General features: G+C 52.7%; 7 protein-coding genes across 7 annotated transcripts; 4 read left to right on the forward strand and 3 right to left on the reverse strand.

Annotated features, from left to right (window-relative positions):
• Window positions 1-1166: 1166 nt before the first annotated feature.
• Window positions 1167-3121, forward strand: Z517_10168 (uncharacterized protein; the record flags this gene model as incomplete). Its single annotated transcript, XM_013423781.1, has 4 exons — window positions 1167-1537; window positions 1603-1732; window positions 1787-2158; window positions 2207-3121. 4 exons carry the CDS (start codon window positions 1167-1169, stop codon window positions 3119-3121), a joined length of 1788 nt encoding a protein of 595 aa, XP_013279235.1.
• Window positions 3122-3899: 778 nt separating this feature from the next.
• On the reverse strand, window positions 3900-6683 carry Z517_10169 (uncharacterized protein; the record flags this gene model as incomplete). Its single annotated transcript, XM_013423782.1, has 1 exon — window positions 3900-6683. The coding sequence occupies one exon, from the start codon at window positions 6681-6683 to the stop codon at window positions 3900-3902; it is 2784 nt and encodes a 927-aa protein (XP_013279236.1).
• Window positions 6684-7713: 1030 nt separating this feature from the next.
• Z517_10170 (uncharacterized protein) lies at window positions 7714-8478 on the forward strand (the record flags this gene model as incomplete). The annotated part of the gene is made up of 1 exon (XM_013423783.1): window positions 7714-8478. The coding sequence occupies one exon, from the start codon at window positions 7714-7716 to the stop codon at window positions 8476-8478; it is 765 nt and encodes a 254-aa protein (XP_013279237.1).
• Window positions 8479-8967: 489 nt separating this feature from the next.
• Window positions 8968-9900, forward strand: Z517_10171 (uncharacterized protein; the record flags this gene model as incomplete). The annotated part of the gene is made up of 1 exon (XM_013423784.1): window positions 8968-9900. The coding sequence occupies one exon, from the start codon at window positions 8968-8970 to the stop codon at window positions 9898-9900; it is 933 nt and encodes a 310-aa protein (XP_013279238.1).
• Window positions 9901-10342: 442 nt separating this feature from the next.
• Z517_10172 (uncharacterized protein) lies at window positions 10343-15754 on the reverse strand (the record flags this gene model as incomplete). Its single annotated transcript, XM_013423785.1, has 1 exon — window positions 10343-15754. One exon carries the CDS (start codon window positions 15752-15754, stop codon window positions 10343-10345), a length of 5412 nt encoding a protein of 1803 aa, XP_013279239.1.
• A 1429-nt stretch (window positions 15755-17183) lies between these two features.
• Window positions 17184-17934, forward strand: Z517_10173 (uncharacterized protein; the record flags this gene model as incomplete). The annotated part of the gene is made up of 2 exons (XM_013423786.1): window positions 17184-17312; window positions 17371-17934. 2 exons carry the CDS (start codon window positions 17184-17186, stop codon window positions 17932-17934), a joined length of 693 nt encoding a protein of 230 aa, XP_013279240.1.
• A 903-nt stretch (window positions 17935-18837) lies between these two features.
• On the reverse strand, window positions 18838-21008 carry Z517_10174 (uncharacterized protein; the record flags this gene model as incomplete). Its single annotated transcript, XM_013423787.1, has 3 exons — window positions 18838-19099; window positions 19151-19234; window positions 19291-21008. 3 exons carry the CDS (start codon window positions 21006-21008, stop codon window positions 18838-18840), a joined length of 2064 nt encoding a protein of 687 aa, XP_013279241.1.
• Between the last annotated feature and the right edge of the window lie 4002 nt (window positions 21009-25010).

The following is a 25010-nucleotide window of genomic DNA, read 5'->3' on the forward strand; positions in this document are numbered from 1 at the left end:
ACAGGAGAGTTGTGAAACGTGGTAAGTTCTTCCAAGCTTAGAAAATTGACCTAGTAGGCTCCCGCTCTACCCTACAACACAGTGGCGGAGGGCGGGCTGATCAAGAGCATGTTGGACCAAAGCGACTCTCCTCTTGCACGTTATCTATGCACATCCATTTATTGCATACAAGTGCTGAGTCGGTGAAGCATAACGAACTACGAGGTCGCTCTAAAATGAGACACTCAAAAATGCTGATCCCCGAGCTTGCTGCCCTCAGTGGCCTCTTGATACTCTTCCGGTGCAGACGGTGCAGATCGAATCAGAAGCACACGGTCGAACTCAGCTACATGTATAAGCTCAGCCACAAATCTACAAGATTTCAACTGTGACGAGCCCTGTCAATATGGCATGCCGGAGCTTCTGATCACTGTCGGCTGCTTCTAGGCCCTGTGCCGTCTCAATGTTTTTGACATACACCTTCATTTGAGTCTTCAGCAAGAAAATCATGGTACAAAATTTGGGCGCGTTCTTCAGAGCGCAATTGCCATGGATCTCCCGGAGAACCCCGCGTCTTCTCGGAGAATGTTTAGCCTCAACCAGGATTTGAAGCAAAGGACAGCGTCGGACAACAGTGCTCGAGGGGAATGAATACAACGGTGTACCGGCAAGCAGGTCCCCGGCCGAGGATGCTGTTGAGAATGCCCCCAGGCTCAGCGTCTGGGAAGATGCGGGGGCTGAACCCGGGATCGCTGCAACGCAAGTTGAACTCGACAAGAGGCTGATTCAACGCTTGGCAAGCCGGCGTCCCCAAAACCACTCATGTTCATGGAGATCGGTCGCACCAACCCTCCAACAACCCGTTGCCTGTGGTGGATGGCGAATAATTGGATGCCGGCTGGTGCTTCGGATTCCAGAGAATCGTTAGCATGGGAGCCTGTCGCCTCAAAGGCTATGAAAGCGACGTCGTTGACTGCCAGCGCCGGGAGACAGATGAAATGCGATCATTGGCCGAGCAGCGCGTAACTTGCCCTCAACGCGCCAAGTGAATTCATCAGACCGCTCCCTGATTTTGTAGTTCCCCCTTCACTTCCACCCTCCGTGCTCCTGCTACGACAACCGCCTGCTGTAGTACCGGCTAGCTGTCTCACCACTCTTGCCGTCCGCAATCTCCTCTCCATCTAGTCATGGCTGACTCTGATTCCTCGTCCTTGTCTTCCGCTCCATCCTCGGATGATGAGGAAATGGCACAGAAAATGGCGCTGAAGCCAACGGGATTGGATCGATATTTCAAGCCGGCGCCCAAGCCTGAAGCCACCCCCGAGCCTTCCAAACGCGCACCCTCACCACCCCACGAATATACGCTGGTCGATAACCCGGCAATTGCGTTTATCGTAATGTTCAGAAGTCGATTCAGCGACGTGTTTCCCAAATCTTTACCGAACTACGGACCGCAAGACATTGAAAGAGGGGTGGCTGGAGAACTACCCGACGAGCAAGTCGAGAGACTGCTCTGTGCGCTGTTGGGTCTTGTTCTGAATAGAAAAAAGGATGTCGAGTCAGTTACCGCATACTGGACGAGCTCGTGGGCTATCACCTGTCAAAATTTCTAACACTGGTCAGACGCGGACATTATGGCCGGGCACTTGAAGATGCGCTCTCTACAAACCACAGTCAATGGCCGACCGAGTGGAAGGGGGTCAATCCTCTCCACGGAGGAACAACTTTCAACAGCATGAGCCCGGAGCAGCGGGTGGGTTGCTTTCTGTCTTCCCTTCTCTGTTCCGCACAGCTAACTAGGATTTAGTTGAGCCTCCTAAAAGCTCTCGTCCTCTGGTCTCTGAACTCCTCCGAAGCCGTCTCAGCGGTCATTAAAGAGTCTTACAAGCAGACACGTCGGGACGACGACCGCAACCAACCGCGAAGTGTTCAACCTTGGTTTTCAGACCAATATCGCCGAAAGTACTGGCTGATTGAGGGACAAGATGACTCGCATTTTCGGATCTACAGAGAAAATGATGGCAAGACTGCAAAGACAAACACATGGTTCAGCGTCGCCGGCTCCATCCCAGAAGTCATAGCCCTTGCAGACAAGTTCGCCGACGAACATAGTTCCAATTCGAAAGTGATTAGCGACAAGTTACGCGCGGCTATTCCGAGGTTTGAGGCTGGCGAAGAGGTAAGCAGGTTGACGCGCATACCGGACATGCACTGACAATCACACTAGAAGCGCAAACGCCGCGACTACCGCCTTGCTCGAAAAGCTGCATTCGCTCGACCCGAACCCGGATTCTCACTATATGAGGGAAGGACACGTGGGAAGAGAATGAGATATACATATTCAGACGACGAGTATGGGTCGGACGGGCTGTCTAGCAAGCGATCCACGCGCAATTCCGGCCTCTCTACACCTCTGGAGACTGGACCGACCGTTACCGCCAGCGGCAGACATGTCAAGTCGAGGGTGGGTGGTTTGTACGGCGAGAGCATGTTGATCGACCAGCGCAAGGAGTTAGAGAGAGTGACGGGCGAAGGCAACTATACAGAGACAAGTGAGGACATGCCCGCCACTGTACCCAGTGCGCGTGACATGAGAACATCGAGGTCGGGAAGACACGTCAAACCGACCAGACAGGGCTATGCCGAGCAGATGGACTCGGACGAAAGCGAAGAGGCCCAGTCATCAGGCAAAGAATGGAGTGGAAACGAGGACGAGTCAGAGCCGGACTTTGACGGAGAGGATGACGGCGACGATGACGACGATGATATGAGTGATGAGGGCCTTGAACCGGACGAGGTCGACGATGAAAACACTCAGGAAAGCTTGGTTGTCCAACTACGATATCGAAAGGACGCCGAGAACCCCACGTCCACAACAACGGCACAAGGTCCACCTCCTCAAGCTCCCCATGTAACGAACGGAACATCAGCTGTTATGAATGGCTTGCAGCAAGTGCAGGCCACGCCGAGACCACTGCAACCCCTAGGAGAAACGATGGACACGATCAATGTTGCCCCAAGAAATAACGGGACTGATGGAGGCCAGCCAAATCTGATGAACGGCGTGAAGATGACGGCACATGACGCTCCTCGACCGCCTCCGGTGGTTCATATCCCCATTCAGCCCATGGATATATCTTAGCAAAGAAGATGTGAACAGGTTCGAGGGGATATCGAGAAACATATAAGAGAGGTCGTGCGCCCTCGGATGCCTACCGAAGATGCTTTGCGAAAAGTTAGGACCAGTTCTCCCTTGTTTGAATCAGGGCCAGACGCGGCAAAGGAAGGACATTTAACCCCTCGAAGCACTGTCATGACATGACTTGGGAGACTTTTTAGTTTTCTACCTATTTATCGATTTCTTCAATGTTCTCTCGCTGGTCTCCGTTTCTCTGATCATATCTGTCTCGCTCACTCGGTAGACCAGAAACCAGTCCACACGGGGGCACTCGTGGCACTTCACGAACATATATATGCGTACGCCAGATCACCGAGAAGAGCGCAAGAGCACTTATCAGATCGAAGGCGTCCCTGTTGGTGCCGTGATTCTGTAGTCTCTTTCTTATGTCTGATACATCTTTCACAAGGGCTAGCTTTCAACACCTTTCGCTAAGCTATGGATGTCCCCATCCTTCCATCAATCAAGCGGGTGATATACACAAACAACCAGGTCGTCCCAGGCGTGACCCAACGCACATAGATAACACATGCGAGAACAAAGAAACCTATGCCCTTGACCCTTGGCAACTATATAGTTCTGCTCATCGGAAACCATTTGATGTGGCTGATTCGTTTAGAGACTGCTGCGGTTCCTCTTCCCATCTCAGATCATCATGTTCTGCCACAAGATGCTCCTGACATTCATCACGCTTTCATATTACACAGATGAGAATCGTTCAGCCCCTGCATCAAATTGGACCTCAAGCCGTAGGCAGCAAAAACCTCTCTTTCAACAACTCATCTGCGCCAGGCCTCTTTTCATGGTCAACCTCAAAGGTCTTCCCCATAAACCGCTTCGCGTCCTCACTTGCATGCTCGGGAATACTTGGTTTCTCGTTATTGCTTCCGACAGCAAACAGCGTTTGAAGCGTCGTCATTGATGGGAATGGCCGGGATCCTGTGAACATCTCAACAACAAGACACCCAACTGACCAGATATCTGACTTGAGCGACTGTCCAGACTGGCGGACAACTTCGGGAGCCATCCAGAAGACGCTTCCTTGAAGAGATGTGCGGGTGCCCGGTGCAGTGTTCATACCATTGAAGTTGGTTTTCTTGGAAACACCAAAATCGGAGATTTTCACGGCACCGCGGTTGTCGACCAGAATATTGGCGCCCTTGATGTCTCGATGAATGATATTGCGAGAGTGCAAGTATGACAGACCCTCGAGAATTTGTCTGGTGAAGTTCCGGACGAGTGGTTCCTGGAAAGTGTTGTATTGCTTGAGCATGCCGGCGATGGAGCCACCTGGAACATATTCGAGGAAAATGTTGAGGTGCTCCTCGTCCGATGAAGTACCCAAGTATTGCACAATATGTGGATGACGAAGGCCTTGCAAGAGTGTAATCTCTTGCTTCAAAGCTGCAATCATAGCCGTCTTCTTCTTGTCACCTTCGGTGCCCTTGGCCACATTGGGCAATTCGACTTGCTTGACTGCCATCAATTCACCAGTCACAGCATGCAAGGCGAGATAGACACTGCCGAATGAGCCTTCGCCGATCAAGTCACCCTTCATCCAGTTGTTCTTGTCGAAGCTGTTGCCTTGAAGGAACGAGTTTAGCTCCTGGTCTTCCTCCTCACCATCCTCAGCCACGATCACCGACAATCGTTCATTCACATTGTCGGTATTCAGAGTGACCCCAGGACTCTCGTCAAAATAGCTTGCCCTAGCTGCTTCACCCTGGGCAGCAGTATCGGAACCACTGTCAAACGAGACATATGATTTCCTGTTCGGCTCGATGGGGGATTCTTCCTGCAACGGGTGGAGCGTTGACGAGGCAATGGAATCACGGAACGACTGGTTCATAAGATTGAACCTGTTCGACACTACCGAGAGCGGTCGGGCAGCAGGAGTACGAGGGGCCATACCGGTCTGGTACAGCCAGGAGTCGGCAATGCTGGGAATGCTTGGTACGGGAGGAGCGTCCTTGAGGCTAGAGGCCATACTCACGTTGCTCATCACGCTTAGGCGACTTTGTGCGCGACTCATGCGTTGTGAGCGTCGGACTGATAGCCTCATTGTCTTTTCGATATCCTCGCGTTGATGAGCAGGAAAATAAGAGGTCAACTCTTGCACAATCATCTCGCTAGGAGGTCGTGCCCCAAAGAAAGTACGGAGCTTCGTATTCTGATTACTAGGAACTCTGAGGTGTTGCTGGGCTTCCTGCCGATCATGTTCATCCGCAGTCGCAATAATGTTTCGATTTCGATCCGTAGTGGTAACTGGTGAGATGGGGACTTGAATGTTGTGCCATGACTCTCCCGTGAGTTTCTGCAGCTTGATCTGGTTGCGCATGTTGTTTGTGCTCAGTGCATTGCTGTGCAAAACCTGCGATTCATCGGCCGCAATTTTGGCCGCTTTCTGGAGTTCGTCCACGTCGGGAGGCCCGTCGTTGATCTTTCTCAGGATCAGTCGATTTCTCTCTGATCGGGTTGACTCATTACAGATCCTCATGAGTTCGCTGTCGCTTACACGGCGACAGTTTCCTGGATCTGGGTCCAGGCCATTGAGGACGTAAAAGCAATAGTTGCGAAAATGAGTTTCTGGTAGGTGTAATTTCTTCAGCACTGTCGACGTGACATCGTCGGCCGTCCGACAAAACTTGATATTCACAACCTTCGTTTGCCCACCGTTATGAATGATTTTGATGACAGGGGATCCTGAGGGCAATCCACCAGGCGTCAGGCCATCGATGCTCGAGTTTTGTCGGAGATGAGCTGCTCGCGTGGTTTGACTTGCGAGCTGCGGAGTTTCAGGTCGTCTGCCGGACGTGGAATTCGCTGATCCTGGTTGGCTGAAGTATCCTCCCCCAGACGCGTTTCTCCCACCGTCCATCGGGCTTTGTGCATAGCGATGTGATCGAAGGCCTGCGCTGTGTACATCTGCGAGAGGTGAGCTTGGTCTCGACCCGACTTTGAACCCTGTGCTGGCCGAGTTGAAATTCTGCAAGACGGAGGAGTCGAGCTGGCGGGAGAAACGTTTGCCGCTACCATTGTGTGACCTAGACCCGTGTGTTCGAGGAGAGTCCGAAGAGGAGGGGGTTCCAGCAATGCCATCCAGGATAGCAAGGCTATCTCGGTTTCTCCTGGAGCGTAACAAGGATGACTTGTTCCGCAGCTGTTTAATCGCCACATTGATTCGCACGCGGTCACCAATCTTCTTGATACCCATCTCTGACAATATCTTCTGGTCACATTCGAGTAAACTCTCTCCTGTGAAGTTGTTCGCTTTGAAAAGAGGTTCATACTGTCCGCAGCGGATCGAGTGCAGCCACTCTCCCACCTTTTTCTCGTCCCACGCCCTTATCGAGTCCAGCCCGTCATAGACATCGGAGAATTCAGAATCTGTTGGGGAGGTAAAGAGGCCGTCTTGCAGAGCCATCGAGGTCATTTGCGTTCTGGTCGAAGACTCGGAGAAGTTGCGGACGAGCATCTGCTGGGGATTTCCGGTGTTGGCGGTAAACGGTGGCTTGGAGGCAAGCATATTTGCGTCGATTCCTGCAACCCACGTTCGTGATAATGAGGAGATAGGGAGACGTGCTCCTTCTCTTATTTAATGGCCGGCATGCGAGCAAGAATGTGAGTGGGAGGTGGAAAGACAAAGGACGGATAAGTCACGACTGTAGTTTCAGCCTGATGGAGGCAAGCGACAAGGAAACAAGCAGTGTTGAATGAGACAACGCAGGGTACGTGAGAGGCTGCTGAACAAAGCACTTTGTGGACGTGTCTGCTAAACCGTAATTGCTAGTGGCCGTTGAGCAGTGGGAAAGGAGGCAAACGGGAGGAAGAGACGTTGAGGCTTCGGCGTTCGCAGGTGCCTTTGGGATAGATGGCCGGATGCAAGATGGATGACGACTCCGGGCGGCTTTGAGACTGGCTTGATCGTGGCACTGTCACGTCGATGTCGTTCATGGATCGTGGCTGCAGAGTCTGAAACACTCGATCTACGACCAACAAGCAGCACAAGGAGACTGAGGCAACAGACAAACGAGGCGCTTGTAACAACAGGATGAAGCAACTGTGGAGAGACAGGGGGGGTGCCTGAGTAACGAGTGAGAAGGGGAGCTCGCCCGGCTGATCAGGGCGGATCAGGCTCATCGGGACCACCAGGGGCGCCCAATCACCATCAAGGTGGAGGCCTGGTGGGTCTAGTAATGTACCTGACACCCAGGCCTAGGCGCGACTATTGGGGATGACACTGGCTGGTTAGGCACCGCTGTTGCCCTTTCTGGCTTGGTTAGCATCGACCTGAGATCCAACCAGCGCAGGCCACTTCCCTCCCTTGTACGCAGTCTGCCATGATTCTTTTCTCACTGGCCTCATCCCTGTCCACGACCCAAGACCATTTCATCGCCATCGTTACTCTTGCATCTCTCATCGAACAATCGTAACCTCAAAGATGTTCGATACCTTCGGGCCTATCTAGGCATGTAAGGGGAAAGTCATCATCTTGAAGCGTGAGTAGGGGTGATCAGACCCAGATACATCCCCATCATCCGGGTACTTACACCGCCATGGTCAAGCGATCACGCGAGTCCTCGGCCCTTTGCTCCAGCAGCGACACCGCCAGTTCTGCGGCAGAAGAATCTCAATCTCCTCTTTCTGCAAAATTCAGTGCTGTAACCACGGTCGCTGCTCTGCCAGTCATGCCGGTCATGCAGTGCTCTCTACCGCCTCACCGGGAAACCCTGGACTTTGCTTCTATCGAAGATTTCGAGGTGCATTATGCCAAAGACCATTCCAATCGTTGCACCTCTTGCGGTAAAAATTTCCCTACTGCTCACTTCCTAGCCCTGCACATCGACGAGAACCACAATACCTTCCGCGAGGCCCTTCAAGCCAAAGGTGAGAAGACATATGCTTGCTTCGTCGAAGATTGCGACAGAAAGTGTTCCACGCCGCAGAAACGTCGCCTCCATCTGATTGACAAACATCTGTTCCCTAAGATCTACAACTTCCGCATTGTCGACACTGGCATTGACAAGTCGACTTCCATGCTCCACGAAAGTCGCCGGAGAAGAGTGTCAACCACTTCCGATCAAATCTGTTCCACCGGAGGTCATCGAAGACAGCATTCCCGAACGGATAACAACAACAATCTCTCTCCTGTCTCTCCGAAACAGAACGTCAACAGGGACAGGAAAGGAGGACCAAACTCCGGACCCATCAAGCATGTCTCGGATGCAGCCATCAGCGATCTCGAATCATCCTTGTCTGCCTTGCGATTCGTGCCCCCAAGTGTTGCCAATAAACAGCGGAACAAGCCACATCATGTGTGACGACTCCTTGGTGGAGTCTCCTCTGCCATGCCTCCGCGATCATGTTCCACATGATACAATAAAGATTTGGCAGCACCAGCAGGGAAATTGGAATCAGGCTCTTCGCTCGTGGAACTGTCAGCGTCAAATGCTGTCGTACCCCTCACGAGGCTGAGGTGCCTGAGGAAGTTCTACAGTCACAGACGGCCTATATCGCCAGTCCTTTATCCGATGAAACGCTCCCCAAAGCCTACATCCGCCATTACAAACTCCGCTACGTACACGATCGAAATCCACTTCCCCTCACATCTAACGTCCCGCAACCAACTCAGCCGCGGGTGACTCTGGGCACACATTGGTGCGGGGAAGATCTAAGCAACGACTTAGCCTCGAGCCCGATGTGGTACAAGATACTCAAGCTCTGCCACACAGGTGCACCTCTTAACGACATTCTCATGCGCATTGCTTGATCCCTGCTCCGCCAAGTACCACCGATATATTACGATCAAGATGGCGACTGTGTCGGTACATGCCCTAAGCACCGGCCATATTACAATCCCTGAACGATTCTTTGTGGTTCCAGCGGACCCTGTTGCCAAAAAAACTGTGCCATCCTTGTCATTTTTGATACAGCACAAAGATGCAAAAAGCGGAAAGGTCACGCGAATTGTCTTCGACCTGGGTATGAGGCGGGAGCTCGACCTCTACCCGCCAGCTTTGACTGCCCACCTGGCGAATCGAGGACCAGTGTCGACACGTCCAGATGCGGTCGCTTCACTGGCAGCCGGGGGTCTTCGTGTGAATGACATTGACTACGTGATATTCAGCCATGTTCACTACGATCACGTCGGACTTCCGAAGGACTTCGATGACGATAAGACCAAGTTCATCGTGGGCAATGGCGCTCTCGATCTGCTTAGTGGGAAGACCCAGCTCAACTTGGGGAAACATATGGTTTTTGAACCGGATTTGCTCCCACTAGAAAGAACGATAGAATTACCTCCTCCGGATGGTGGAGACTCACAATTCTCATGGAAACCATTCGCCAGCTTCCCACATGCGATCGATTTCTTCGAAGACGGCAGTGTCTATATTGTCAACGCCCCCGGGCACCTCCCCGGCCACGTCAATCTCTTGTGCAGAGTCTCGAGTCACCCATCCAAATTTGTTTGCCTAGCTGGGGACTCATGTCACGATGTTCGATTGTTGACGGGGGAGTGCGACATAGCGACGTGGACGGACGAGACCGGCAGATACTGCTGCATGCATGTGGACATCCCCAAGTCGAAGGAGACATTGGCTCGCCTGTACTCGGCCTCCAAAGAAGGCATCCAGGTGGAAGGCGAAGAGAAGCCGGCAGAGTTTGAAATCATCTTTGCCCATGATTTCGCGTGGGAAGAGAGGGCAGTCAGGGAGAGGAAGTTCTGGCCGGGGAAACTATGATCGGCCCTTGCGTGATAGACGGGATGGACCTGGTGAGGTGGTCGATAGACTGGGCGATTTTGATATTGCTTCCTCCATCATCTTCACGAGCTACGTCGGACACATCCAAGCATTGTCTGATCCTCTCTTACAACGAATGGTGAGAAACGCCACGCTCAGTGACCGTCTCTCTCTTCCTTGCCGGCCGTTGATGATTTGTTATAGCTACACAAGAGTATTTTCCGCCCTGATACAAATATGCTCGGTTAAACCCGAGTCCAACCCCAGCAAATGCCGTCTTCCTCCTGTTCGGGGCAATTATTCTGCTCGGGGGTATCTTTGGCATGTAAGTTGAACAAGACTCGACATGATAATGCTTCCATCCAACTCAATCCTAGTACAATAGGTTGGGCGCCATGCCCCCCGTTCGATGGGACCAATGCTCATGCGCCTCCCTTTAATCCTAAACCAAAACCTCTTCCCTCCTTTTCTCGTCCTCTGCATCGACTCCAGCTTCTTCATCGTCGTCGTCATCCGGCGTCGGACTGACAATTATCGCCGGTGGGGGTTGTGTGGCCACGGGGCTCAAAGTGCCCCCAGAGGATCGTTTATCCTCGGTAGGAGAGGAACCATCATTGCCTCCGTCCTGGCCACGCTTTTCTTCGATCTTCGTTTCGGTCGGCGATAATATAGACTCCTTGGTAACGCTGCTGGTGCTCTGATGTGCAGTCCGACGTCTCATTCGCCGGGCCTTGCGTTCTTCATCGGCTCCCTCACGCCTCCTACGCACATCGAGCTCGTCGCCGGTTGAGGGGGCCGAACTTCTCATTTCCTGCAGGGCCTTCAGAGCCCGATCGGCGACATCTTCGCTTTCGCTGACGTCCCCTCTGCCGCTGGTGCCATCTGTACTCAGACTATCTTCGTTGGCTTTCTCTCCCGCACCAGCAAGACCGCGACTCTCTTCCACGCCGTCCTTAACTTGAAGTTCGGGAAGTTGCTGGCCGCTGGCGACTCTTTGATCATATCTCTCCTTTAACCTCGCCCGTCTCCTTCGGTCACGTTGGTCTTTCACTTGTGGTGCCGCAGCTCGAAGTTTCTCGAGTAAGGTTTCCATAGCACCGTTGGCCGGTGGACTACCTGGTGTTTCGGCGCCACTTGCGGCACTGCTGGCGGTGGCACTCGCCTGAGCTCTCTTCCGAGCCAAACTGGCTTCAAGACGTCGTTTGTTCTCCTCCATGGCCATGTTTTTCTCGCGTGACTTCTTCCATTCCGTCACAAAGCCACTCAGTTTCCCGAAGAACTCTCTGCGGGCATTTTCGTCTTGATTATCTTCTCCAAAATAGGTCATAATGTCATCGTATGTCCTCGACGCCTCATCCAGGAAGAGCTGGAGTTGTTCTGCCTTGCGCCTTGCCTCCTTCATCGACCTTTGTACGACTTGTGCAACACGATCTTGAGGATGGAACTTCTTAGGGTCGCTCAAGTTGCCAGCGTCTAGTGAAGACTGGACGTTCTTGATGTTGTCAATGTACTTCTTTGCGTCTTGTCGCAATTGGTCAACGTTGAGTTTGGCCGCAGTAATGACACCAGCGATATCCTCCACAAAACCCTCCCATTGAGAATACTGATTGCGAACGATGCGTTCAATGAGGTCGGCGAACGTGGTTTCATTCTTGTCATCCTTTACCATGCCGAGTCGCGCAAGGGAGCTCAGTTTAAAGCCAGAGGCTTGTTTGTTTGAGTCGTTCATGTAGTTTCCGATATCAAGAATGAGGGCCAAGACGCTCATGAGAGAAGTTGAGTCGCGAATAGCCTCCGAAACATTGACAACATCCTTCAGCTTGCCGGAAATCTCATCGTATTCTTGCTCGTAACTTCGTGTCAAAGCCAGCGCACGCATTCTAGCTTTCCAGTAGTGGTGTAACTCGTAGGCCGTCTGGAGGTAGATCTGATCTTCTCTTGTCAACTCTGATGGATCTTGCTCTCGCTTCGAAGTCAAGGCGTCAGGCCCGGTCCAGTCTTTGCTGTAGGGAGCCATGAGTTTGGCGATATTTTCGGGAATGGTGCAAAGATCTTCTCTTTGAAGGAAATCCATAACCACGTTGTTGTCCAAGACCTCCTTGTCGCATTGAATGATCTTCCGAACCACCTCATCCGCCGAATCATTTTTGAACTTGGCCATCGAGACGTGGAAGTTCCTCATCATGTCACTACTGATGATCTGCTTCTTGTCATTCTTACCCTTGCTGCCTGCTCCGCCAATGATCTTGATCTCCTTCGCAATGAACAGTTTCTCAACCTCATCAAGGACACCCTTGCGCTGCAATTCGCGATACTTCTCTTCCCGGGACTCAGGATTCACATTCTCTGCCCAAACAGTTACTTGAGGCGTGTCAACTTTGTCCCAGTGGAAGGCTTTGAGTTTCTTCTTCGGTCGCATGATTGGATTCTTAAGCACAGGCACAGGCAGCACAGGAGACTGAGGTAAGAAATGCCCATGCTGAGCACCAGGTAGAGCTGGAGCACCCGGGGGGGGAGGGGGTGGCGGGGGGATGGGTGACAATGGACTCATAGGTAGAGAACCAGGAGGAGGCGGTGGAGGGGGAGGTGGGCCGCCAGTGAAGCCTGGCATGGATGGCGTAGCAGGAGACATGGGCATGCCGGGGAGGGGTGGAGGTGGTGGTGGCGGTGGAGGTGGCGGCGCTCCTGTTTCGAACCCGGCGATCAAAGAAGCAGACGAAGGAGGGGGTGGAGGAGGCGGCGGAGGAGGAGGCCCATTGAATTGGGCCTCCTCTGTAGGCTGCTGTGCTTGTCCCTCGTCAAGAGGAGTCCTGGGGGACTCGGACTCAAGGCTCGGATGGGTTGGTCCAGTTGTAACACCAGCATCGTCCCCTTCTCCTGCGACCTCGTCGATTTCGTCGTCGATCTTCTTGACCTTTGAGGCAAGTTCGTCAAGAAGATTGCTCTGTTGGTTTTGTTGCTCGGCGGAGATCTTGGGTCGTTTGTACTCGACAAGTCGCGGCTTCTCGAAGATGACATCTTCTTCCATATCTGAATCCTGCTCTGCTTCTTCGCTGATCGCGAGGGCCTCAACTGCAGCTCTCCGGGGGCCCTTATGGGCATTGCTCCGATGGACACTGCCCATGACGCTGTTGGTGAGATGTCGCCGTGTCTGCTCCTGGAAATCGGCATCAACTGCGTCGTCCATCCTTTCACGAAGCTCTCTAAGTCGATCGGAAGGCCCTGTCTGGCCCCAAACTTTGCCTTCCAGTTTGAATTGTGTCTTGGTTCGCTCAAGGTTGCGTTCCAGGCGCTCCATCAACTTCTCCCGGTCCAGAATACCTGCCAATTGAGCAGGGTCTTGAGAAACAGAGCCTTCTTTGGCAGCTCGTGAAGCCGCCACATCCTGGGCGTCCCGAAGCATGAGATAAAGCTCTCGCGTCTCTAACTCATTGCGTTGCAATTCTTGGGCTCGGATTCGTTGCAGCTCAGCAACCTCCGACTTAAGAGACTCGGCCTGCCTCGACTGCATCTCAATGATGCCAGCTTGTTCTTCGATCTGCTTCTGCAGCTTCTTGACCAAGCCATTAGCACCCATGGCTATCTGAGCAGCCATTTCATCCCTTTCGGCAAGGGCAGCTTCGGCGATTTGCCTCGACTCGGTGGCTTCATCAAAAGCGATTCTGGCCTCGTCGTCGGTATGCAGGCGATCCAGCAAGCTCTGGACGGTGAAGTTCAGGCTCTGCTTGAGATCCATATCTGGCAGCCGCCTATCCATGGCCACGTAGCTGAGCATCGAGTCCACGAGCTGAAACATTCTCAATCGTTCGTCGGCATTGTTCTCTCTAAGTAACAACATGTGCTGCATGGCCGAGATGAAGTAGTCTTGGGTTCGTGTGCCGTGGACTTTGGACATGATGGCGTCTGTGATTTGCATCGGATCCGTCATATCCTTGACCTCCCCTTCAATGCTCTCGACCATGCTGCTTCCTTCACGCTGGAGCAGATCCTCGTAGTCGATCGCCTCATTTTCACGGAACTTCGCGATCTGTTTATCAATCACGTCGTACTGGAAAGACTCCATCTTCACCAGTATCCGCTTGATCCCACAAGCAATGAACTGAGCTCTGATGTGGCATCGTAATTGCAAGTCCCGGTCAGGAGCGTCCACCAACATGTTGATCAGGACAAGCGTGGCCACAGCATATTCCATCAGAAGGTTTTCCATACCGATGCCACCACTCCGGACTTCTTCGCTTGCCCCAACCAGGCTGCCCATTTTGCCCCGGCCATCTATGGTAACTTCGACAATGCGCATCCAAGCGTCAAAGCGTCCGTTCTCGCTCATTTGGTTCTTGACAAAGTCCATGGCTTGCAGCACCTTTAGATGGCCTTGGCCTTGGTCCCAGTGGCAAAGGAACGTCAAAACTTCGCTAACCAGTTTCCTCGTGGTAAGCCTGGGAGAAATGAGACACGTCGCGAGAGCAACCGGTATCTGCTCGTGCTTCAAAGCATCATCAGCACCGTATTTGTTGTTCATCAACGCCTTTAGACACTTGACAATGTCATATTCCCTGTCCAAGTCCTTGTCGGTCGAAGTAATAGAACTGACGGGCGTCGGGCCGTTAGCTTGACGCCGGTTTATCTTCATGAGGACACTAGTCAAGGCGATTTGTCCCTGTGCTTCGATGAACGCCTTAACCCAAATGATGGGCTGGGTTCGTAGACTGACACTCAGACTTTGTAACTGTTTGGCCGTAATGCTGTTGTCCAAAATCCTCTTGACATACCACTCGGGAGTGCCCTCGACGTCCTTAGGTATCGGGCCATCTGGGGTCAGCTTTGCTTGCTGCCTCCTTTTCTGCTCACCTTGCCATTCAGTCAATTTGTCTTGATGCACGAGAGTCCATTTCTTTGCGGGTGCATATGCCATCATCTGTCGCCTTGCTTGCTCGGGAAGGTTCTGCCAACCACGTTTGTGCATCAACTGTAGAAACAACTTTTCAATTTCTGCATCACTCTGAGGTTTCGGAAGGTAAAACCCGGCTGGAGTAAAGGAAGTAGTTGAGCTGAACGGCGGGGCTTGCTGAGTGGGCCAGCCCGAATGTGAACTGATCTTTGAAAGTCTCGAATGTGTAGGAGAAATTACGGTCACAGAGGAGTCTGAATCCTGCCGGTGAGGCATTGCAGTTCGTGACGAGTTGTCCGAGGAAAACAGACTAGAACCTCGTGTGGCTGTGGAGGCACTTGACTTTATACTGGCACCGTCAAACGACCTCCTTTGTCCCGACCCAGAGTATGAGTCGCTCGTTGATACCGAGTCGTAAGTGGAGTGCTGGGGACCGTTGCTGCTTCCTGGCCGTCCCCATTGTTGATATTTTGTGCCTCGATCCCCAGCCTGGCTAGACGCCATTGTAATACCACTTGCAGTGGTTGCTTGGGGAGGCGGTCGGGGCCCAGTTGGGTGTGATGACCCGTTTGATATTCCATTGATGGCAGGGTATTGATGAAAATCAGACCCTCTCGCAAGTTGGTACGGTTGTGGCTCTTTTCGGGTTGGTACTTGGTCATCTCTAGGAAGGTAATCCACCGTCACTGGTGCTTGCCCACCCGTCGTCGTGGCAGAGTAAGGGATGGAGGTGATGACCCCGGCGGTCATGGCCAGACCTAAGTTATCAGGATCTTGGCCATCGTTGGAGGCTACCGACTCTCTTTTCGAATGGCGGGAGCCCCAGGAGCCGTTCGTGTGGGAGGAATCGAGACTACCGCTTCCTTCGTGTCGACTATCGGCCTTTGTATCTCGATTGCGTCTAAAAAAACCTTTGCTCGCGGACGACTGTCTGGTCGTCTTGTCGTTCTGGATTATCTGGGGCATACTCGGTGGCGCACAGGCAGGCTAACAGGACGCATGTGTACCTAGATGCGATCGTTATGGCCCCCAAGTTGGGAAAGTCCACCTCTTTGAGACTTTTCTCCTCCTCTTTTCCAAATAGTCCTGATTCTGTGACGCTCTCGGATTCGGCTGCGGTTGGCGGGTCCTATCCTTGCATGGTGCCCTGCACCTTCTGAGACTGATACACCTAAGTCCAATCCAAGAGATATCGGCTTGCAACGCGGCGAGCACGTGTGCTAGCCAAAACCGTCGCAAGATGCTGTCGAACAAAGAGGAATCAGAATCGTTCAGCTGGCGAGGCGGTAAACAATTGGGCGCTGGTGCAGACAATGAAATGGCGTATTTATTGGCTGCGGACGTCAGTGAGCGCTGTAACCAAGTGAAGGCGAGCGAAAAAAGACCGGATAAAGCGAGAGGGAAGAACGCTGGCTCGCAAACGAAGACGAAGGACACATCAACACCACCGCTCAGGTGGTCGTCATTTGTCCAAGAAGTTTGTAAGGGCAAGAATCGTGGTGGTGATGATGGTGGACGATGAATCAAACGTACCAGAGCCCCGTCAGGTGTGCATCGCAGTCTCCCGACCCGTCCAAGAACCACCCAGCCAGGCCAGCAAATGATGGATCTCAACTTGTCCTTAGTTTTAGGGCGTTGTGGATTTAGTTTGGTGGGCGCCACAGGTGCTTGGTGCCTTCCTGCCAGGGGTTGAATCAACAATCATGTTTGGCGGTGTTCTCGGTGCACTTGATTGCTTAAGCGGCCGTGGCGGTAGCGCAAGGGACCAATAGCCATGTTCAACGGCTGCCCCCAGTTGGCGGACAGTAGGGGGGGCATGCCCACTAAATGCCCACCACAGACGTCCCCTAGGCTCTTCCACCTGGGATCATCACCCACTAACCGGGTACGTGGCCTTCCATCCCTTTCACTCAATCCCTCAGCTAAGCCAATCTCAACTCCTGCTCATGCACGCGATACACCATGCCAATGTACTGTACTTAGGCACGGAGTTTCCCTGAGATGGATGTCCCAGTCATCACAGTCGCTTTGTGTCCTCGGAATCTTTTGCTACCCGTGTCCCGGACTCTTGACTTTCAAGGTCTAATACTTAACGCTTGTGCCCGCTCGACAACTGCTGCAAACAGACAAGACCCTACGAAGACACCGCAGAGGACAAGATTGGACAAGTGTTCAGGCGCCCGTGCCACACCTTGAGAGAGTTACCGATTCGCCTCCAACCGACGAACAGCCCCTCCTCCTGGCTACGGTCTGGACACCAAGCTTGCCAGATTTGGCTGCGGGCTAATCTCACGACGGGCACTACCTTTGGACACCTCACTCCATACCACTTCCGTGTATATACCGCGACCTGCCCTCCCATTCCCTATCTGCCGCCGAACATGGCGGCGTGAAAATGGGTTCCCTCTTGAGGCGCTCGCTGCCCAGCACGATCGTTAACACCGAAGACGCACCGCCAGCTCCTGTCAGCACCACAGTCGCCGACAGCACGATGGCTGGGTCGGGTTTCTTGAACTTCTCCAGGGTATGAGTTCCTATTTGAAAGCAAGCGGGAGTTTTGACAGGACTGACCGGTGGTACAGACGATTCTCCTTCCTCTGTTCATTTCCCTGATCCTCTACCTCGTGGTCTTCTACGCCTTGCTGCCTCTGTATCGCCGCCATCGTGCGCGGTATTCACAATACCTGCCTCTGCCGCTCGAGTCTGTTCAGTCCGCCTCCGGTTCTCTCTCCACCCGCGTCCTCAACTCGGTAATACCTGCTCAGCTCCGCAACATGCTACCAGCACTCTTTACCCGAATTTTTATGCCCTCAACATGGGCGTTTCGGACCTCACACGGCCGGTCAAACAGCATTGTTAGCGCAGACGACGGCACTCTCTTTGATGAAGAATCCGGTGAGGCGATGGTGGGATTTGACGCTCAGGAGCGGAACCGCAGGCGAGATGCCATGGAGAGGCAAGTTTCCAACATGGATGCTGCCACCAGGACTGTGAGTCGCAGCGGTGGTTTGGGAGGACAACACGAATCGGACTCGAACCGACGACTAAGTCGAGAGTTAGAGGAAGGATTCCGCGATGATTCTGATGAGGATGACCAGGACAATCAAGTCGTTGTGGGGAGACGAGGTAGTGGTGTACGGACATGAGGAAGGGTCACAATATTCGGAGCATTCCCCTTGGGGTGGACGACCGACACCACTACTCCTCCTTGGCCTATAGGATGATATGTATTGGATAACTACCGCTCATGCCCAGCTGTAAGCTCAGGACATTATTCAATTTGCCGGCCATCAAAGCAGTCCATCTCGCCAAAGGGTGTCGTCCGTCCAGTGCAATCTCTCAACACTACCGATTCCGCCAGTCGCCATATTCACCAGCAGATAGAAGGCAGAAATGTAGCAATGGGCAGGATCATTTCGGTTTACGCCACGATACGCGATACATATGAGGGTCCATAGACTGACGCCAGCTGCAATTCTTGTAGAAAAGGAGTGCCCGGATCTGGCGTGAATTTCCTCTGGCCTCGGTTCATAAACCTGCGTTATAGAGCTGGGGAGTAGAAGCCCTGCAGCGATGCTCCAAAGTCTGAAAAGGACATGCCGAATATGAATATTACAAGGAAATAGAAAGATTGATTCGACGCTAAAAAAAAAAAGTATTGTTTTAGTCCCCTTTTCATAGGTTAGATGAAACATAAATAAATGCGGCTATATGTACAGTTGGTCCAGCAGATCGCCAAAGCTCAAGCCCTCATAAGTGACAGAGATGACTCTTCTCATCTCTTACACAAGATGAGGAACAAAATACAAGGGGAAGAATGCAACCCTTCAGCTTCCTGTCGAGGGCGCTGTCCAACATCAAAAGACCTCACCAATTGCCCGCCGCCTCGTAACCTCCCAAATGCATCGGGCTCTGGGTCGTCATGCGCGTGGTCGCGTTTCCTTTCCAGGTATCAGACGGCACTCGCGGCAAAAACAATAAAAGCATAAGAATCTCCTTTTCCGGTCCCGCAGGTGAATCACTAGGCTGCTGACATGCATGTCTCAAGTCTACAGGTTCTGCAGCATCGAGGGTTGAACAAGTTGACTGGGGGCCATCATTGGCTGAGAGGTCATTGGTTGCATGACCAGCGTTGAGGGAGGTGGCATAGACATAGCCATCATGCCAGACACGCTGGTTGGGCGGGTAACTTCATCCGGGGACGATAATTCGTCCATGGATCCGAAATCGTTCTCTTCGGTCTCCATTTCTTCTTCGCTGGTCACAGGAGCAGGTTGACCATCTTGTTGAGATTCATGAGTTCGACGGTGTCTATAGAATGTTAATTTAGACGCAAGAGACTCGGGTTAAGTGTGTGCTTACTGGGCCAGGTTATCGGATCGCGAGAACGCTTTGTTGCAGTAAGGGCAGACGTAGGGACGTTCTTGAGTGTGAGTTCGAACATGTCTAAGAAACCCGTGTTGGTAAGCGCATAAACCAGGTTACATGAGAGTCAGGCATACCGCTTGAGGTGTTCGAGGCGCTTGAAAAGCCGCCCGCAACTGGGAATGGGACATGAGTGGGATTTGTAGGGTACACCAAGTTCCATCATGGTTGCACTTCGTGCTCTGCGAACGGGACCTGGCCGCTCTAACCGGACTGCGGGGCTAGCTTGCAGCGAGTGAATGTGCATATCGTCTCCCATGAGGTTTGGCATAGGCTCAGTGCCAGCCGACATCCCAAGCGAGTGTGTCGGGTCTTCCTCGAGGCTTGGTAACGGCGTGCTTCGCCGGGAGAAATCAGTTACGTGATCACGGTTGACAACTGACGACGCGTAGCTGTGGGCAAGGCCAGGGGGAGACTGGTCCCCGGACTCATCGCCTTCCGCAATAGGCAAGACAGAGCTCGACATAGACCGACGAAGATCGCTTGGCCTTTGAGGGAGATGTGTCTTGATTCCGTGAGTAACTTGGGCAACGGCATTAGCAGCCACCGCATTCATGATGGACGATGGAATCGACGAGCGCCGTCTCCTTGCTTTGTAGGTCGGAGATCCCTCAATTACAGAGTAGACGTTTGTAGGGGGAAACGGTCGGGGTGCAGTTACATGAAGTGGCCCTGCGAGAGTAGAAGGTGGCAATGAAGCCATGGGATTGTAAGATTGCATCGGCTGCATCTCTGGGATAGCAGAGTAAAGGCCAGTGTCCTCGTTGGCGATATAGGCAGGCTCGGCGCCATGCATGGCATGTTGTGGAGGTGTAATAGGTTCATATGAGAGGCCGCGAGTGCTATAGTCCTCAAAGTGTGAGGATACGAATGAGGGAGCTGGGGAGTACTCCATATATGCGGGCATGGAGGCATGGCGAATGTGTGCGCGATCGTAGGCGACCTGAGAGAAATCCGGCTCTCGAGACATCGCCGTGGTGGAAAGGGGGGTTGGGAGACTATTTTGCATGCTCATGCTGGTATACATGGTCTGCGGCTGCTCCTGAGAGCGTGGCATCTGAGGAGGCACCATTGGAGGGGGCATTGAGTCCGCTGCTCGTAAGACGGGCGAAGTCGACTGGGAGTAGTTCACATTTGCATTTGCGGTTGCAAACGACGATGAACTAGCTTGCTGAGCCTTTGTGAGTTGCTCGAACAGCGACTGCGAAGAGTCGAATTCGAATGAAAGCGCTGGCTCCGCTACAGCTTTCGTTGTCGCCTCTTGACCCATCTTCTCGCGCTTTAGGTCTCTCTCCAAGGCATCGAGAAATAGGCGGTCATGGGGTACGCTGTACCAGTAAAAGACCTTTTGTTTCTTTTGCGTCCGAATGCAATTGTTCTTGTACAAAAAGTCCAAAAATGGGCTTTTGGGTTCTTCCAGTGATGCATCTGTGCCCGACTTCAGGTTGCGCAGGTCGGAGAAAATTCCTTCCTCGAACTTCTTGGGGTTTTTGACCGGTCGGCCAAATGCTTGAAAACGGAAGGAAAGACACCTCACAATGTCGGTGCCGGAGATGTGAAATAGGTTGTTCCATAGGACGCAGGAAACGTATTCACCTGTAGGGAGGAGGAATCTGCGGATGAGAGAGTCGGGACTCCAGTCCACCGGCGCAGAAATGAGAAAATATTTGAGGTTGTCTACCTGCTGCAGGGCGACTTGCGCATCCTGGGGCAAGCTCTGTTGTGCCTCGTTTGAGAGCATAAATGTCTCTGGCTTCTGAGGTTGAGCCATTGGCGCACCACTCGAGGGAAACATCGCGGCGGTAGGGGGAAATCGTCGACACTGTCCAAGCGTCGACGGAAATATGCGGGGGAGTGTTGGCTGTCTTCACTGACTCGGAGTCAAAGTTGGTTCCTCAACTCATGCAATATAGTATGTCAGAGTCTATCTTCCTGTTCCAACTGAAGGCGAATGGTTCTTCGTTTTCGTCGCGGCAAGGGAGGCCGTCTGCGCAGGGGGAAAGGCTCGCTGGACGAGGGATTGAACAACAAACAATTGAGCAGTTGGAGGATTGCGACGTGTATAGCGAACGTGTCGATGATGTAAATGGAGTCAGTGCGAGAGACCAGCTTCGCAAAACGTCCAGACGTGGTAGAGCTCCTGTCTCGAGTTGCTAAGAAGCGAGCACAGGTGAAACGAAAGTGGGTAAGGAGAGAAGCTAGTCTCTCAAAAGTCCTCAGGGCAAAGCCGAGTAAAGGAAGTGAAGGTCGACAAGGAAGAAGTACAGGGAGGATGCTGTAGCAACAAAAGAGGTGAAACAAATTCGAGGAGTGATAGAGGTGTAGAGGGAATAAGAGGTGGAAGAGGGAAAAGGGTAGAGAGGGAGAGTCGAAGGGTGAGACCGGGACCAGCGAGGAAGCGAGAGACAGACACGACCGAGCAGTGAGGAGAGGGAAAAGAGACAGGCTGCGGGCGCGGATAAAAACTGTGGGCGCTGGGTCTCTAATACTAGTCCCCTAGTTCCCCTACAGCGCGGTCCCCGCTAATCCTTTTCCCCCACTAGCTCCAGCCTAGGGTACAGGCGGGCAACAGGCCTATGAGCCTAAGGAACCCGCCCGAGAAAATCTTGGACAGGGTACCAGGTATTCTACAGGTACGGATGACAGCTTTGTTAGGCAGGCCTGGGCGCCATGGAAGGTAAAGGGAGGGCAACACCTGTGCTCAGCACACAGTAGCACCAATTGATGCCATTCCTCCCGGTCCGTCCAGCCAGCTCTTTGTCCAAGGGATGCCAGGCACCGACCTGGGCTGACTCCCTATCGTATAACCGCATAACATTGGAGCCCGGCTTGCCGCCTCGACAGTCAAGGGGGCGGCTGAATGGCGACCTTGTCCCCCTTGGTTCCTGGCATTTGCTCTTTTCGCTTGCGCCGAAAGCTCACAGTAGCCGCTCCTTAGCCTGCCTTTCCTGTCCCACTCCAAAGAAAATCCACGCTAGAACAGGTACCAATACACTTGCTCCACCACTTGCTTTGGTTGTTGATCTCTTCTCCCTTCAGGGATCAAGAACTTGTCTGGGTTGACCTTCACCACCACGTACCACATCTGCTCCGCCCCCGGAAACCTTCCAGCCATCTGTCTTCGGGATTTGCAAAATCCGTGATCTACTCAGTAGTAACCTTGCGGCTCGATCTGGCGGGTGACTGAAACATACTGCAGCCGATGTTCCGTTTCCAGAAAAGGTGAGATATTATTTACTTTGATCCGTGGTGTTGTAGGACCTCCGTGGCAACTGAGTGCTCGTCGAAGCGAAATCGCGGCGACGGTACTCGGAATCCATACCTTTACCGGAAAGATGTGTAAAATCTGCCAGTGCAACTCATATCCACAAAACACCATAGTATTCCTCGGTATGGTTACGGACAAGACAAACGGCGGAGCTCATGAGCTCGGGCAGGTTGCTATTTTGATCGTATAAGAGGGGTTATCGCACCAGCGGAGGAGTCTATCCCACGGTCAGCGTCTCGCTGAATCATGCAATGTGAACGTTGAAGTCGTGAACTGATGAAACGAGTGGCTAGGAACGGCGGATCGCTTGGACGAATAGTCTCGCATTGGCGGTTGTCTTGGACTACTGTCCGCCCACTCTGGCGCCAAAAGCCATTCAACCAACGGCTTGGTTATTCAGAAACACATCTCAAACAGGCGCGGGACAGCGTCGTAGACTCGTAGACCCTGTATGCTGAGGTGCCGACATCCGCATTCATGGGATGGGATTCCACGATTATCCTTGTTGACGCTGGGATCAGTTTGCTCCCGACCTCTGGACGCCCACAACTGCAACCTTTCGCAGGGAAAAATTCGGAACGAAACCCAATGCAAGATGGGGGTCCCATGAGTTTGAATCTTCCATGTCTGCCCCCTTTTCTGATATGGCCAATAGCGAGATGATCTTCAATAGCTTGACACAAGAAAATCCCCGACCCCATAAGCGTGATTGTCTGTATCCATTTCTTCACCGAATGCGGTTCACGCATGTCCAGGTTCGTCAACCATTGCTTAACTCGCGCGATGACACTGCGGAGATACGACGTGGGAGTATGAGCATGTCAAAGTTCAACGAGCGCACCAACGATAAGGACGACCCGAACGCTTGCTCGTGGTAAATCCTGGTCAGCCACCATATCATCTCGAATGTGTGAAGGCTTGGAATCATGTTGGACAGAAAAGGAGCATCGCAGGAACCCAAAAAAAATACATTTCGTCTTGCCAGCGTGATTGGTGTGTTCGCTGTTGACTTGAGTAGATGGTGTGCGTAGGCACGAGCAAATCGCGGCGCAGTACACGTGACGGACTTGGTCCAGACGTCTGCGTTCAACTTGTCTTCCATCGCCGCACACCAATGAATGCTACTTCATTAGCTGACCGCAGTCACACACAGCTCCACAATCCTTCCTACTCACCATCTTTCGACAATGGTTGGTCTCTACGGTATCTCGTACGTACGAGGTACTACAATTCAAATGTCTTCGCGCTCTCCCCGGTCCTTGGTCAAATCCAGCTGACCACGATGGAACTGAAACTGGCGCGGACAGCCATCGGTCGACCTCGCTTGACCAACGGTTTCAGATCAGGACTTTACGAGTCCAGGCGTGCCAAAAGATGGATGGTGATAGCTTATCGAAGCTCAGTCTCGACGATGGCCCTTTTTACCTAGTCGGCTTTTCACCGTCTCCAGAATCTCGACGCACGCGCCACTCCCCCTAAAAATGGCCGACCGATGGTGCTATGTTTCAGGTTCTGCACGCCTCGACAGCCACATTAGTCACAAAAGGGGCAAACCTTAGCCCTGAGAGATGTCAACTCCAGTGTCACTGGCTTCCCGAGATGGGTTTTTCTCCGAGGCTGAAGTGATTGGGCCAACCACCACAACTAAGACTCGGGATGCACATCATCACTGCAGCTGTCTACGAGCACGCTCTCGTTGGCCACTCATTTATGCGATTTTACAAAGCCCCCAAACCTTGAGAGCCGATCGATGCTGCAAGGAATTCGAGGGAATGTTCAAATACGCGATTCGTGGCATTCATCAAGCTTGGGGAATAAGCCTTCCATTGATCTCGTGGACGTCCATGACTCTTGAAACATACAGAAGCTCCTGGTCTTACGCTTGAGGTCACTACCAACTGCGAAAAGGTGGCGCGATTGCAGCGAACATGGCTAATCCTGGCAAATCTCCGACAAATGGCCATTGCGCCCTAGCGAAGGGACCGGGGACGGAATCTAGATGCGATCAGCTCGAGACAGTCAGCGACAGCTATCACCACTTGCTGTACCGAGTACCTGGCCGGGATGTTTGTTGCCCAGAACTCACCCAGGCCGACTCCAGGTCAATGTGAAACATTCCAGAGAGCAAAATCCCCAGACGCTCGTATAGTACTTCCATTATCGGCGCCGGCCTTCTACCCTACTGAGCCAAGGCTGAAGCAATGGTGTAACATCAGAACTCATGCTTGATTTGAGCCGCTAGGAGGAGTGGAAAAATCAAGCTACGTGTTTCAGACTGTGCTGCTGGCCCTCGGAAGAGCTCGCTACGACAAGTCATTGTCACTTTGTTCATGACAAATGCCCGCCCTTTCTTCTCTGGGGATTTCTAGGGACATGCGAGTGAGCGCCGGGGAGAGAGACACTTCCGGTTGAGCCTAGCGAAGCGGTGATATCAGCAGAACGGAGATCTTAGTAAGGTAGCGAGTGCCTCGCACAAGCCAACGTTCCCTCTATTCGAAGTGCGGAGTGCGCAGGAGAAGAAATACTGTA

The sequence above is a fragment of the Fonsecaea pedrosoi genome (assembly GCF_000835455.1).
Source record: "Fonsecaea pedrosoi CBS 271.37 unplaced genomic scaffold supercont1.7, whole genome shotgun sequence".
Taxonomy (NCBI): Eukaryota; Fungi; Ascomycota; class Eurotiomycetes; order Chaetothyriales; family Herpotrichiellaceae; genus Fonsecaea; species Fonsecaea pedrosoi.